Genomic DNA, 14,205 nt, shown 5'->3' with positions numbered 1-14,205 from the left:
TCCTGGTTGGGAAACCTCCGCAAGAATGGACAGCACGTCCACCAGAGGGTGCTGTGGGGGCAAATTTGTGCCGGGAGGGAGGCTTGACCAGTGACCCTCAGAGCCAGGTAGGCGTCTCGAGTAATTTTCATTCTTCTTGGCGTTTCCTTCCCAGCCCCTTGAACCGTCGCCGCCCCTCCTCCCATAGGTGGTTCCCCCTCAATAATTAGCCATTTTCGGGACCTCTAAAGAGCGCTTGCTTTGAAAAGACGCCTGGCTTCTATTCCTGACGCCCCGTGGCTCGGGCCACCCGAGTCACAGGCCGGTCGCGCTGTGTGGGTGGGTGGGGACCTCCTGGGCGTCAGCGGCCGGGCGCCGCAGGGGCCGCGAAGGGGTTAACCCGGCGGGGGGGAGGGGAGGGGGCGCGGGCCGCGCCTGCGCTCTGCCGCCCTCCATTGTCTCCACGGCGGCGAGGAGCGCCGGCGAGCGCAGCCCGGGACCGAGCGGGGCGGAGCGGCTGGCGGGGCCGGCGGCGGCTGGAGCGAGAGCGCGACGCGACGCGACCGCGGCTTCCCGAGCTCCGCCTGGCCGCCCAGCGCCGCAGCCCGCCCGAGGCCTGGAGGGGTCCGGGCCGGCGTCCATGGTCGCGGCGTCCTGAGGCGGGGGACGCGCCCGGTGCCCCCAGCCCTCCTCCGCCTCCTCCTGTCCGGCGGGCGGCCTCCTCCGCCGCCTCCCTGCGCCCGCCCGCCGCCTCCCTCCCTCCTTCCCTGCGGCTCCCCCGGCTTTCGGGAGCCCGGGGGCGGCCTGTGGCGCGCCGAGCCCGCGCCGGACTGCGCTTCTTTGGACCTTGAGGGGAAACATGCGTTTGGCTTGGATCGTTTTAAATTCTTAGTTTGGGATCCCCGCCCGCCTGCCTCTTCCGCCCCGCGGGTTTTCTTTTCTTTTTTCTTTTTCTTTTTTTTCCTTTTTTTCCTCCCGGTCTCCTTTTTGACTCCCTCCCCCTTTATGCTCGCCCAACCCTCCCCCCGCTGCTGAGAAGTGGGGGAGGGTCTCGGCCTCCAGGTTCCCGCCCCACCGGGGCCCGGGCGAGCATGGGGGGCAAGCAGAGCACGGCGGCCCGCTCCCGGGGCCCCTTTCCGGGGGTCTCCACCGATGACAGCGCCGTGCCCCCGCCGGGAGGGGCGCCCCACTTTGGGCACTACCGGGCGGGCGGCGGGGCCATGGGGCTGCGCAGCCGCTCAGTCAGCTCGGTGGCGGGCATGGGCATGGACCCCAGCACGGCCGGGGGGGTGCCCTTTGGCCTCTACACCCCCGCCTCCCGGGGGACCGGCGACTCGGAGAGGGCGCCCGGCGGCGGAGGGTCTGCGTCCGACTCCACCTATGCCCATGGCAATGGTTACCAGGAGACCGGCGGCGGTCACCATAGAGACGGGATGCTGTACCTGGGCTCCCGAGCCTCGCTGGCGGATGCTCTACCTCTGCACATCGCACCCAGGTGGTTCAGCTCGCACAGTGGTGAGTCCGCGGGCGGTGGAGGCCTCGGAGGGTGGAGTGCAAGGGAGGGCGCGCCGGGGCGCCCCAAACCTTCGCGCGCGCTTGCGAAGATTTGGATGTGGAGCGCGCGACCTGGATCTGTCCGCCTTCCCTTTGGTTCCTGGGGATGAATGGGCTATCTACCCTTTAGAAAAGAGGCTTCCTGCGAGGCTGCGGAGCCGGGCGTTTTAGGACTTGAGGCGTTGGTTCACTTGTGGATGAGCAGAGTGAAACCTGCCCATTGAAGTCCCATGTATCGGCATCACCGTCCTCAGAGAGGAGATCTTGTCTGGCTTATAGCAAGTCGGCCTCGATGCTTCCTTTCTGTCACTGCAGCATTGTGCCTGCCTCACCGTTAACAGGGAGAGGGATCCGGTTTGACCAAGCGGTGTCTCCCAAACAAAGAGTGTGAAAAGAAAGAAAATTGGGGGCAAGTGTTGTTTGGATTAGGGCTCCCACTCTTGCTGAGAGAAGGGGGTGCCCAATTTTGCCACCCTGCTGGAGATCTGTCTGAATTGTTTAAAATGGAGCAGCCGGAAGGCTGCTGCCATAGACAGGTGTGGCCTGCCGAATGGAGGGCCTAGCCAGGGAGCCTCCCTCTGAGGCTTTGCAGGACCAGGGCTCTGGTGGCGGGTGCTGCATGCATGCAGTAGGCTTGGCTGGGTGACTCTCACATCCCTCCATCTTTTTTCTTCACCTCCATGCCAAGTGCTAGGTCTTCCTGGTAATCTCTACCTTTTTGTCGTGGGAGGTGGGACTTCATTGCCTGGATGTTGTTGTTGCGTTACCGGGGGGAAGAGGGGGATTCAAAAAATCTGGATGAATTCATTTTGTGAACTTCTGGTGACAGGCCAGCAAAAAGCTGGAGGAGGATTTCCCAGGCCCTGACTGGCAGGGCAGAAAAGGCACTGGCAAGAACTTCTGGAGCTAAACAGGTCTGTCTGCTCGGCTAACCTGAGAAGCCAGGTTAGGCTGCTAGAAAATTGGTCAAAAGGGGTGTGGGGCTGATATTTGCTAATTGGCAAGTCAGTGTGAAGAAGTTAACATTTTCAGACTCTTCGGGAGAGTTAAGCAAATCTGGATATTGTGTAGAAAGACGGAAGATTGCCTTATGGAGGGTGTATCTATTGGAACACTGTTCTAGCTATTGTGAAATAGGGTAGACTTTTAAAATCTTTCTTATTTCTGGAAATAGTCTGGCTTTTGTTTCGATTCTGTAAACTTTAATTTGTGAAATAATTTTTGAGGGGGAATTAGTAACTAATTTAGAGTAACACTGGAAAGTGGCTTTTGAATTGCTAAAATGGTATTTTAATTCTTTTTTTTTAAGATTTTATTTATTTATTTGACACAGAGAGAAATCACAAGTAGGCAGAGAGGCAGGCAGAGGGAGGGGAAAGCAGGCTCCCCACTGAGCAGAGAGCCCAACATGGGGCTCGATCCCAAGATCCTGAGATCGTGACCTGAGCCGAAGGCAGAGGCTTAACCCACTGAGCCATCCAGGTGCCCCAGTATTTTAATTCTTGAATGGACCTCTAGATACCATCCGAGCTTCCTTGATCTACATCAATCTCTGTCCTGAATAAGATGTAAGGTGTGACTGCTTTGGGCACTTTTAGACATTTGATCATTTTTAGACATCTTGAAATTAAAATTTTTTCTTATAAAATTAGGTCCAGAAAAAGGAAGCTCTATTTGTGAGATGACTGTGATTAACTTTTTAAAAGAACTATCATTAGTATCCGATTTTAAACTGAAAAGCAGTGCATGATGGTTCTCTAAAATCACAGAATTTTGTGTGTTGCAAAACACATGTAATCTTATGGATGCTTACCTGGGGAAGGAGTTCCCGTTTTGAAAATTTCTTAACTGTTTCTTACTAGAAACTTCTTTTTCCTTATTCCACCTGGTACCAGGTTCCATGATGGAGTTATGAGCTTACAGTTGGATTCCAAAATTTCAGACTCCTCAGCTGTGAAACCTGAGTTTAATTTTTTTCATCTAGCTGTGGTGAGGGTAGGAAGAGCCACAGAACCATGAGAATACAGGATACACACACTTTTTAAAAAAATAATCTTTATACCCAGTGTGGGGCTTCAACTCACGACCCCAAGATCGAGGCTCATGCTGTACTGACTGAGCCAGCCAGGCCCCCTGGGTAATACATTCTTTGTAGGACTGTCCTTTTCTAACATTTTGAGCCCACCTGGCCCTGCCCACTACGTGCCTCCACAAAATTTCCAAATGCTCTTGACGCAGGAGCGGGACACCATCCTGACTGACAACCACTTGTTTGGGGATTCATTCTTTTATTCAAATAAAATAATTAGTTTTTCCTTTGCAGTTCATTTACCATGAACCTTCATATTTCCAGTCTGCTGCACTGGTAGTTCTGTCTCACTTTCCGGAACAGGCCACAGGACCTTCCTTCCAGGACATCCCTTTCCTCTCTTGTTTATTGCTGTAAGAAGAGAAACATGTTTCTATTTTGGAGCCTTTGAGTAAGGCCAAGCAGTTTTTGCTCCTGTGTCGTAAGAGTGAAGGATAAGGACTTCGGTGCACAATTAACTAGATGCCTAGAAGTTGATGGGATGTCATTGCTTGTGTTTTTAAGGTGCTTTTGGAACTCTTCATGGGCACCGACAACAGTTGTCAGTGAAATAAGCAGGGGAGTTCAGGGTACACGAAGCTTCCTCGGAGGGAGGGAGCTGATGTTGTGTCTGGAGGTAAAGTACTAGGGTCTCAGGCCCTCCTCAGAGTAGCTGTGACCTTGGGGAAGACACATCACCTCTCTTGAGCCTCGTCTTTGTTATTTTTAAAATAGATGTGTTAGTCTTTGGCAGCCAGCCTGGAAAGGTTATTCCCCAGGTCCCGTGAGGATACGTAGCCATCACATTTGTCTTCTCTCGGTTCCTACGCTTCCCCAGGTTGTGAACCTTGCACGCCCTGGTCCCTATAATTGGAATGCTTTCCCTTCCATTCTGTTTTTGGGTAGTTCTTTCTGATCCCTCATGACTCAGACTTAAATTCCTCCTTAGAGACCGCTCTTAAAATTTGCCTCCCTCCTCTGAATCTTTCCAGCCACTCACCTGTTACCTTAACAGCACTTCACACACTTTATAAGTATTTTATTTTATCTGTTTGCCTTTTCTATTTAGTTTGACTGATTTTTAAGCTCCATGAGAGTAGGACTGGGCCTCTTGCTCACTACTATATCACTTGCACCGTGCGTGCCTGTCACAAATATTTGTCGAGGGAATGAATCTGAGTGCCTCATGTCCATCTTCTCATTTAATCAACCCTATGACTGTGAGGTAGGTGGTTTCATCCCCATTTTACAGGTGAGGAAACAGAGATGTAGGGCAAGGTCAGGAGCAGACACAAGGTCAGATAGTGAAGAGATGGCAGAGCTGGGGTCGGAATATAGGTCTGCTGGTGTCAGAACCTGGGCTCCTAACCATTACACTGCACTGCCTCCCATTCCAGAACACCAGGAAGCTGGCCAGTGTCCTGGAAATTGTGCTGGCTGGCGAGCCAGAGCGCTCATCTGCTGGTTGGGCTATCAAATAACTGCCTGACTTGTGACCTTGGGCACGTGACTCATCTAACCTCAGAGGCGCTGTTTTCTCACCTGGAACATGGACGTAATGCCTGTCCTGCTTACCTCTCAGAGTCCTCGGGGGTCTCATGAGCTAGTGTTTCCAAAAGCCAAATAGCAGATGTAAGCAAAGAGGGGTTCCTGTAGGGGCACTTCTACAGTTCACTGCCTTCTTTCCTCTGAGCAGAAGGTGCTAGGCAGGGAGACTGAGAGCTGTGTGAACTGTTTCCCCAAAATGGAAGCTACTGCTCTCTGCTGAAACCTGACCTACATTGGCGGGCCGTTGATAATAATGAACGCCATCAAGAGCTGTTTTAGAAGATGAGAGTTAGTGTCCCTTCCTTTCCACTTTAAAATGTCAATTTTGCTGTAAGGTGTTTAATCTCCAGATGGTCTTCTGGGTGATGTTCTGGAGATCTGGTTCTCAGAACATGGATTTCTGGGGCATCTGGGTGGCTCAGTCGGTTAAGTGTCTGCCTTCGGCTCAGGTCCTGGGATCAAAAAATCTTAACTGTTCTTTGTTGTCACCAAGTCATCAGCGGGGCTGATAGAAGGTAACTTTTGCTAAGTCTTGGACCAAGCTAGCAGGACATCTCCTGGATTCTATTTGCTGCCATTCTAGGGTTCTCAAGTGATTTAGTTGTCTCCTCTTAAATAATTTAAACAGAGTTGCCAACTCCATTGGAAGGGATCAGAAAGCCTCTTTGTGCCTCACCCACAGGCGTGCTAGAGGTAGTGGTCCTTTACATGGCTTCTGGGGAAGGAAAAGCGTTCTGTGGTCTTCAGAGAGCATGATGGGTCTCCTACCCTGCAAAAGTTCTATTCTTTTTTTTTTTTTTTTAAAGATTTATTTATTTATTTGACAGAGAGAGATCACAAGTAAGCAGAGAGGCAGGCAAAGAGAGAGAGGGAGGGAAGCAGGCTTCCCGCTGAGCAGAGAGCCCGATACGGGACTCGATCCCAGGACCCTGAGATCATGACCTGAGCCGAAGGCAGCGGCCCAACCCACTGAGCCACCCAGGCGCCCCAAGTTCTATTCTTAATGAAAATCTTTCCGTACAGCGGAGTTTATAGTTCTCTGTTATATGAGGGCTTATTTTCTACAAAATAAAAACTTAAAAATTTCCCTTGAGAAGCTGATAATTCCTTGAAGGTCACAGTTCACTCTTCCTCATTGGGGTTTGAAAGGTGTTGCAAGAAACAGTGGCTTGGCTCTTAAAGTGTTTGTTTTATGGGATGTGTGCATTTAGCTACTAAATAAAGACACACCCCAAATATGTCATGAGGAGTACTCTGAGCCAGGCCATTCTGCACCAAGGAAATGCAACTCTAGTTCCTTTTGAGAAAAGAAACCTGCTTTGTATTGTACAAATGTGATACTCAACACAAGCTTCTTGGGCACACACATTCTAGTAAATCTGATTATAAAACGAAACATCAATTTCGACAGTTCCAAAATTAGAAAAAACTTCATAGAGAAGTGGTCCTAGCATAGACGGACTAGTCTTGCTCCTGCTAACCCTTAAGTAGGGTGCTTCTAGTGATAGTGGGTCACTGAGGCTATAGTACTAGAATCTTAAAGATAGCTCTAAGCCTAAATCCTAATCCCAGTCAGGGATTTAGAATGCTGGAGGAGTTTGAATTACCATCTCTTTCTTTTCTAAGCGTTGTCATGGCCTAATCTGTATCAGATCATCCCTAGTGATTATTAGTGTGCAGAAGGCATTTGTCATGGAACCAGCAGTTTTCACTTCTGAATCTTATTTTCTCGTAAGGACAGAGGTTTATCCTTGAATGCAACACATGGGTTCCTGGTTTTGGTAGTTGAGGAGTACGTTTTGGGTATGAATGAATAACCTGAAAACTAGTTACAACCCTCCAGTGTGAAGCAGATAAGGAGCCAAGTTTAATCTTAAAGCAGCAGCTAGGGGCAGCTTCTGGACCGATGAGACTGTTTACCCCGAAATCTCCCTGGAGTTGTTAGAACTGAGAGTGCAGCCTTCCTCTGCTGGAAGTAAAGAGGAAGGGAGGAATTCACTGGGTCCCTATAAACACCAAGTTAAAGGAGGCATGGTAAGAATTTATAGCGCACTCTTTGGATCTGTAACAAGGAGGCAGAAGCAAGAGCTCTCTTGATTTCTGCGAATGGTTCAAGGGGTTTTCAAACTTGACGGCCCCCGTATTCTCTGGGGGGCTTGTTAACAATGCAGATGACTGGACCTCACTCTCAGAATTCAGTAGAGCTAAGGAGACACCGAAGAAGCTGAACTTGGAACAAATGATTCTGAAAATTCTCATCCCAAACAAAAAAAGAACTCTGAATGCTTTTCGGTGCACTCATTAGTGTTATTTTCAGTGTTACTAAACGAATCGAGTGTCTCCGAAGCAGGATCCATACAGATCTTCCTTTCAGCCGCTCCAGAGGCTGGATTCACCCAGCAAGAGCATTGTTCATGGTGTGATGTTTTTCTTTTATATGGAACTAAGCGTTTTTCTCCCAGAGATAGGCCTGAGCCCATCTGCCTTGGTCCTGAGAATTGAAGTTGCTCAGAACAGAAGGTAATTGTGGCAGTGTCCCTTTTCCTTCTGTGCTTGCCTTCCCCCTGATTTTTCTCCTAAGGCACAGCTGCCTTTGGCTACTTGTGCTACAGAAGGGCTTGCTGAGCTAGATCCTCTTTTACGTGTCCCCGGCCAGCAGCTAGACAAGATCCTCGAATGAATCCAGACTTTAAATGGACAAAATACCTACTTTTCCCTTTTTCCTGGAGACCCAAAACTCTGAGACCTTTTGAGTGTGTGTATGGAGATCTGTTGAGCCAAGACATTCATTTATTCAGCTGCAAGTTACTGAGCGCCTCCAGTATCCTAGGACCTATGTGAGGTGCGGGGAATATATCTTTATTATAAGGGTGATTAACATTACTTTGTTCTTTCTAAGAATTTTGCTTCCTTACTCCTTGAGAGAGAGTCAGAATCTTGCAGCTTAAGGGGAGATTTTTACCTTCTCCATCAGTTCTTCTGTTGAACAAACAAATTCAAGGTTTCGTCTCTGAGGCTGCTATGTGCTCTTCACGGACAGTCTTCATTCTTTCCTAAACCCTGTTTCTGGCCTGGAGCAGGTGATTTTTCTTTGTGGTTGCAGCCCAGTGCGTGTTAAGAAATTCCTCATGTAGCCTCATACAAGTGGTCCTGTATCTTCTCAGTGAGAATATCTAAAGGAAAAACTGTTTTTGCAAACTCTTCGTGTGTACCTCTGGCTTTGGTGTCTTTGTCATCCCTAGAGCCACATTTCTTTCTGGTCATTGAACACGGTTTTCTAGAAGCATGATCCACCACTTTAGTAATCTTGTCTCTGTAAAATTTATCCCAAGCCACAAATACCCATAAGGAAATATGAGGAATGGTTTTTCCCCTTGGTCTTATATGTCTCTGACCTCCACAGCGTTGACACTTAGTGCTATTTTTGGTGATTTTTATTTTTATTTTTAAAGATTTTATTTATTCCTTTGAGAGAGAGAGAGAGAGAGTGAGACAGACAGAGTGAGAGAGCGTGAGAGAGGAGGTCAGAGGAGAAGCAGACTCCCAGTGGAGCTGGGATCCCCATGTGGGACCTGATCCCTGGACTCCGGGATGATGACCTGAGCTAAAGGCAGTCACTTAACCAACTGAGCCACCTAGGCGCCCTTTAAGTGATTTTTAAAGCTTTGTTTATGACAGCCAACATTGATGACTGAAGTGTCCTCCCTACCTCCCCTGAATAATTATTAAATGTGTGTTATATTTGAGGTTTTTTTTTTTTTTTTTCCTGAAAGTAAAAGGTTTAAAAGAATGTTCCCTGCTCAGAGACTTAATATGGGCTTTGGCTGTAGGATGATACCTTAATTTTTGGAGAAACCTCACTTTATATTTAGGAATATGTAGTCATCTTGATCTTAGTGAATTAGGTTTGTCATAGCTTGGCTCCAGCTTTCTCTTTGGTAGTACCCTTTAGCCCTCTAAAAATATGATTAAATAAGCCATTGCTTCACAAGGAGTTGTTCTGAAATTGGTCAGCTTTGCCGTACAGTATCTCTTAAGGTCAAAATTGATTTTTTAGCATGTGGGAGAAACTTACATCTGGAGTCTTCCAGATGATCTGTGCAGAGCGGGGAGAAGTCAAGACCCTAGACCCCAGCCATTTTGGTCACTATGCCCATATTTCTCAACTCTTTGAAGATGTTTTCATTTGATTCCTCTCCAGTAACCCTTTTTTTCCTGCTAACAGGGTGCTTTTCCTTAGGGAGAGCCATTAGAATTCTTTTATCCTGATGTCTGCCTCAGTACTCTGGGAATCCTACAAGGATTTGAGGGAGTCCTTGGGATTCCAGCCCAAACCAATGAAGTACTTGCCTACCATAAATACAAATTAGCTTTTTGTGATATGGTTCTATTCTGTTTAGATAATTTACACTTTTAATGCCTTGTAAAATATAATGCTATCTAAGACAGCTTTTCAGAGAAACTCTGTTATGACACCACTCACTACGGTAACAAGCATCACCACATACCCCATGTACACCATATATTATTATATTTCCTCCGTCCTGGTCAGATGTGGCTGCAGTAGTCATACCATTGCAGCCAGCTGCCCTGGGGAACTATGGCAAGTCTCATACCTCTGATGAGGGCTGGTTTACACGCGCCGAACAAGCCCAGCCTTGTTGGCTGTATTTAATCCGTCTGTTCCCTACCTCTTCCCTCAGCCCAGAGGCCGAGTGCAACATAAAAGGATAGTGAATCTGAGCATCTCCAGTATTTTGGGGTATAGGGATCGCCTATGAAGTGGCAGGCCTTTGAGAAATAGTATTATGAGCTGTTCTGTTTTTGCTGTGGCTTTGGAAAACCTTTGGATTCTTCTACTGAAAATTTGTTTGAAAAAAAAATCTTTTTAATGAAATAGTGAGTCACAAAGCAGCCACTCCTTCTCATAATAGCATTTCTCACCAGGGGAATTTTTGGTAGCTGTTGGGGGAGGGATTTGAGTAGGTTGTGGATGATAAATCCCTGGGTGGAACATAACCAGAGGCTGCCATATCAGAACTCTGGTGCTTTCCACGCTGACAGTGAGCCCTGAATTTAAAGTGCAGGGCAGCAGAATAGAATGGGGAAGGCCTGTGCCCAGCGAATTGCCACAGTAGCATGACCAATGAGATTGGAGTTGAACATTCAAACTCAGTTCATTAAAACACCATTGTCATGTAAGAGGATCATGAAACTGAGGCCTTGAGAGGGCCTGAGGCCCCTTACGGGAGGAGCATCACATTTCTTGATTAAGGGATGGCTGTGGACCTAATGATGACAATATAAGAGTCAGGAATATGCCTCCTTTTTCCATAGTGTGAAATGGTGGCCTGGCGCTTGGCGCTGACTGTTGGACTACTTTGCAAGGAGACAATTCATACAAGGTCATCTGTGCTCTGAAGGTTTTAGGTCCTAATAAAGCCTTTACAGTGACACCCAAAGTGAACATATGACCCATCCAGCCTCTGTAGGATGGTGAAAAGGAAATGTTAGGGATATTAAGAGTTTAGAACACGCCAGGATTATGCTGTCTGCATCCAAAATGCTGTCCTCAACCCCTCTGCCTGCCCAAACCAGAGCTTTAACTGTTCCCAACTTCAGTGACCTACAGCTCTTCAGTCCTCGCGTCTGAACCACTGTCTTATGTAAGCTACAGAGAGAGGAAAGTCTGAAAGGTTATTACAACCGTGTTAAGATTTGCTTTCCTTTGGAAAGTCGTGGCTGTCTCCACTCCGTGTTTTCCTGGCTTTGTACTTTTCTTCAAAGCCTCTTCCCAGTTCCAAGGCCCCAGAGCTCAATAAAGGGGAACAGGAAGTCAGCATTTAATGCCTAAGAGCCAGCAATAACTAACAGAGAAAAGGGCACAAACAAGGGACTCAGAGGGGGTTTTCTGGGCCTGAAAGCTCTCAGGCCTGTAGGATTATAGATCCATCCCTCAGAGATGACTTTGACCAGGCCTTCAAACAAGGAAAGAGTAAGAGGAAACTCTACTCTGAGAGGACTTTTTCTTGGATTATATAGTGGAGACTCCACTTTTTTTTTTTTTTTAAAGATTTTATTCATTTATTTGACAGAGAGAGAGAGGGATCACAAGTAGGCAGAGAGGCAGGCAGAGAGAGAGGGGGAAGCAGGCTCCCTGTCGAGCAGAGAGCCCGATGCGGGGCTCGATCTCAGGATCCTAGAATCATGACCTGAGCCGAAGGCAGAGGCTTTAACCCACTGAGCCACCCACGCGCCCCGGAGACTCCACATTTTTAATTGATGTCATAATTACAAAGTATCTTTTGCCTAAGGAGTTCAAAACACTGAAGGAAAAAGTGATGGTCACTTTTTTTTAATTAAGTTTTTAATTTTAATTCCAGTATAGTTAACATACAGTGTTAAATTAGTTTCAGAGATGCAATATATACAATATATACAATTCAATATATATAATAAACAATTCAATAGTTCTCTACATAACCCAGTGTTCATCACTGATAAGTGTACTCTGAACTCCCAGCACCTATTTCCTGCATCTCCCCACCATCCCCCCTCTGGCAACCATCAGTTTGTTTTCTGTAGTTAAGAGTCTTCCTTGGTTTGCCTCTCTCTCTTTTTTTTTTCCTCATTTGTTTTGTTTCTTAAATTCCACATATGAGTGGAATCATGTGGTATTTGTCTTTCTCTGACTGATGTTATTTCATTTAGCATTATACTGTTTAGCTCCATCAATGACATTGCAAATGGCAAGCTTTCGTTCTTTTTTATGGCTGAGTAATATTCCATTGTATGTATACACCACGTCTTCTTTATCTGTTCAGCTATTGGTGGATTCTTGGGTTGCTTGTTGTTTAGCTATTGTAGATGATGCTGCAGTAAACATAGGGATGCATGTATCCCTTTATGAATTATCGTTTTTGTACTTTTGGGGTAGATACCCAGTAATGTGATTATTGGGTTATAGGGTAGTCCATTTTTAACTTTTCTTTTTAAGTTTTGCTTATTTAAGTGATCTATACACCCCAAGTAGGCTCCAACTCAGAATCAGGTCTTCTGACTGAGCCAGCCGGGTATCCCTGTGTGTGCCTATTTTTATGCCAGTACCATACTGTTTTGATTACTACAGCTTTGTACCATAACTTGAAGTCTGGAATTGTGAGGGTTATTTTGTTTTTGTTTTTGTTTTTGTTTTCAAGATTGCTTTGGATATTTGGGGTCTTTTATGGTTCCATACAAATTTTAGGATTGTTTGTACTAGCTCTGTTGAAAAATGCTGTTGATATTCTGACGGGCATTGTGTTAAATGCGTAGTTACTTTGTGTGCTATACTTTGGGTACTCTGGGCATTATAGACATCTTAACAATATTTGTTCTTCCAACCAGTGAGCATGAAATGTCTTTCCATTTCTTATCGTCCTTTTGAATTTCTTTCATCAGTGTTTTACAGTTTTCAGAGTGCAGGTCTTTCACATCTTTGGTTAAATTTATTCCTAGATACCTTACTGGTTTTGGTGCAATTATAAATGAAATTGTTTTCTTAATTTCACTTTCTGCTGCTTCATTATTAATATATAGGAATGCAACAGATTTCTGTACATTGATTTTGTATCCTGCCATTTACTAAATTATCGGTTCTAGTAGTTTGTTGGGTTTTCCATATATAGCATGATGTCATCTGCAAATAGTTGAGCTTTTACTTCTTCCTTACCAATTTCAGTGCTTTTATTTCCTTTGATTATCTAATTGCTGGGACTAGGAGTTCCAGTACTATGTTGGATAAAACTGGTGAAAGTGGACATCCTTGTCTTGTTCCTGACCTTAGGGGAAGAGCTCTTAGATTTCCCCATTCAGTATGATGTTAACTGTGGGGTTTTCATACATAAGACTTTTATAATGTTAAGGTGTGTTCCCTCTAGACCCACTTTGTTGATGATTTTTATTACAAATGGATGTTTTACTTTATCAAAATTTTTCTCCAAGGCAGTGATCACTGCCTTTAAAAAAAAAAAAAGACTATTATTTATTCATTTGACAGAGAGAGAAAGCACAAGCAGGTAGAGAGACAGAGAGAGGGAGAAGCAGACTCCCCAAGCCTGATGTGGGGCTCAATCCCAAGACCCCGGGATCATGACCTGAGCTGAAATCAGACACTTAACTGACTGAGCCACCCAGGCGCCCTGATCACTTTCATAAAATAGCATGAATTACTTGCCCACCTTCTTTTCCTTGAGGGTCCTCAGGGTACATCTTGTCATAGGATCCAGACTGGAGCCTGACCCTTCCTTCTCCTGTCTGTTTACTTATATTAGATGAACTCTAAAGTTTCTGTCCTATGATTGCAAAATGGAAAAGTCGCAGGATTTTATACTATCTCAATTTTTTGCTTCACTTGCACATTTCAGGAGATCAGATGCTAGTGTGACTGAATAGGAGCTCTGACATCTTGGAATCTTTTCCAAAAAAACTATTGTAGGCATTCAAAAGAGATAATGTATTTACCTACCAAACAGATTAATAAATAAATAAATAAACCATTACAGATGAAATTGCATAAATCCCACCCCATTCCCATATTTTTTCTTCCCTCCCCAAAGGTAATCACTGCCGGACTCTCCCGTTCATCATCCTCTCCATATATTTATACTTTCATAGCAGGTTTCTGCTAAAACAATATTCATTTAATTCATATAAACATTATCATAATGACTCTATCCTTTTATATCCATATATATACATGGAGATATATATATATATATATCCCCAAATGAATTTGAGATCTGTCAGTCCATCATCATAGTACTTATTGCTTATGTTGACACATTCATTTTCACTGTTGTATTCTGTTGTATGACTGAGTCTACCACAAATATCACCATTTCTCAATCCATTCTTTTACAATGGGTATTAAAGTTATTTTCAGTTGCTTTGAGAATTTTTTCTGTTTCTTTACATACTTGAGTGAGAGTGTTTTTTAGGGTGCATCCTTAGTTGTGAAATAGCTGGGTCATAGGTATATATATCTTCAGCTTTTAGAGAGATATTTCCCACTGGCT

The 14,205-nt window shown here is 45.6% G+C and overlaps 1 protein-coding gene across 6 annotated transcripts in view; it reads left to right on the top strand.

The window, feature by feature from the left end:
• The first annotated feature begins 442 nt into the window (after positions 1-442).
• Positions 443-14,205, top strand: part of ZNRF1 (zinc and ring finger 1) — a 97,355-nt gene continuing 83,592 nt past the window's right edge. For 5 of the 6 annotated variants that reach the window (XM_080827728.1, XM_080827732.1, XM_080827731.1 and 2 more), the window contains exon 1: positions 453-1,494. In XM_080827728.1, coding sequence (XP_080683854.1) covers positions 1,071-1,494 — 424 coding nt within the window. In that variant the 5' untranslated portion in view covers positions 453-1,070. Of the gene's footprint in view, positions 1,495-14,205 lie in introns of all 6 variants that reach the window. The other variant, XM_080827733.1, reaches the window with a different exon arrangement.

This window comes from Martes martes (assembly GCF_963455335.1).
Source record: "Martes martes genome assembly, chromosome: 17".
Classification (NCBI taxonomy): domain Eukaryota; kingdom Metazoa; phylum Chordata; class Mammalia; order Carnivora; family Mustelidae; genus Martes; species Martes martes.
Note: the sequence above shows the minus strand (reverse complement) of the source record. Positions and strands in the feature narration are given on the sequence as shown.